The following is a 227-nucleotide window of genomic DNA, read 5'->3' on the forward strand; positions in this document are numbered from 1 at the left end:
GCCTTACCAGTCTGTAGGCCGACGATGGCGTGTGTGGCGCATAGATGGACGAGGCGCGCTGACCCTGTAGCTGGGACGTGACTACGATCCTCCGGCCCCGCCCTTGTTCACGCCCATGCGCTCCAAGGCCAGCAGGGTGCCACGCGTGCAGCCGCCCTGGAGGGGAGACAGCGGGTTAGCTTTCTCAGTGAGAGGTGTTGGGTGTCGGCCTCTCTGTAGATGGTCTA

General features: G+C 63.9%; 1 protein-coding gene across 3 annotated transcripts in view; it reads right to left on the reverse strand.

Moving 5' to 3' along the window:
• Nucleotides 1-62: 62 nt before the first annotated feature.
• The window catches only part of LOC119593158 (15-hydroxyprostaglandin dehydrogenase [NAD(+)]-like), a 25,395-nt gene continuing 25,230 nt past the window's right edge, over nucleotides 63-227 (reverse strand). For all 3 annotated transcript variants that reach the window (XM_037942125.1, XM_037942124.1, XM_037942123.1), the window contains one exon: nucleotides 63-156. In XM_037942125.1, coding sequence (XP_037798053.1) covers nucleotides 82-156 — 75 coding nt within the window. In that variant the 3' untranslated portion in view covers nucleotides 63-81. The remainder of the gene's footprint in view (nucleotides 157-227) is intronic.

This window comes from Penaeus monodon, chromosome 31 (assembly GCF_015228065.2).
Source record: "Penaeus monodon isolate SGIC_2016 chromosome 31, NSTDA_Pmon_1, whole genome shotgun sequence".
NCBI lineage: Eukaryota > Metazoa > Arthropoda > Malacostraca > Decapoda > Penaeidae > Penaeus > Penaeus monodon.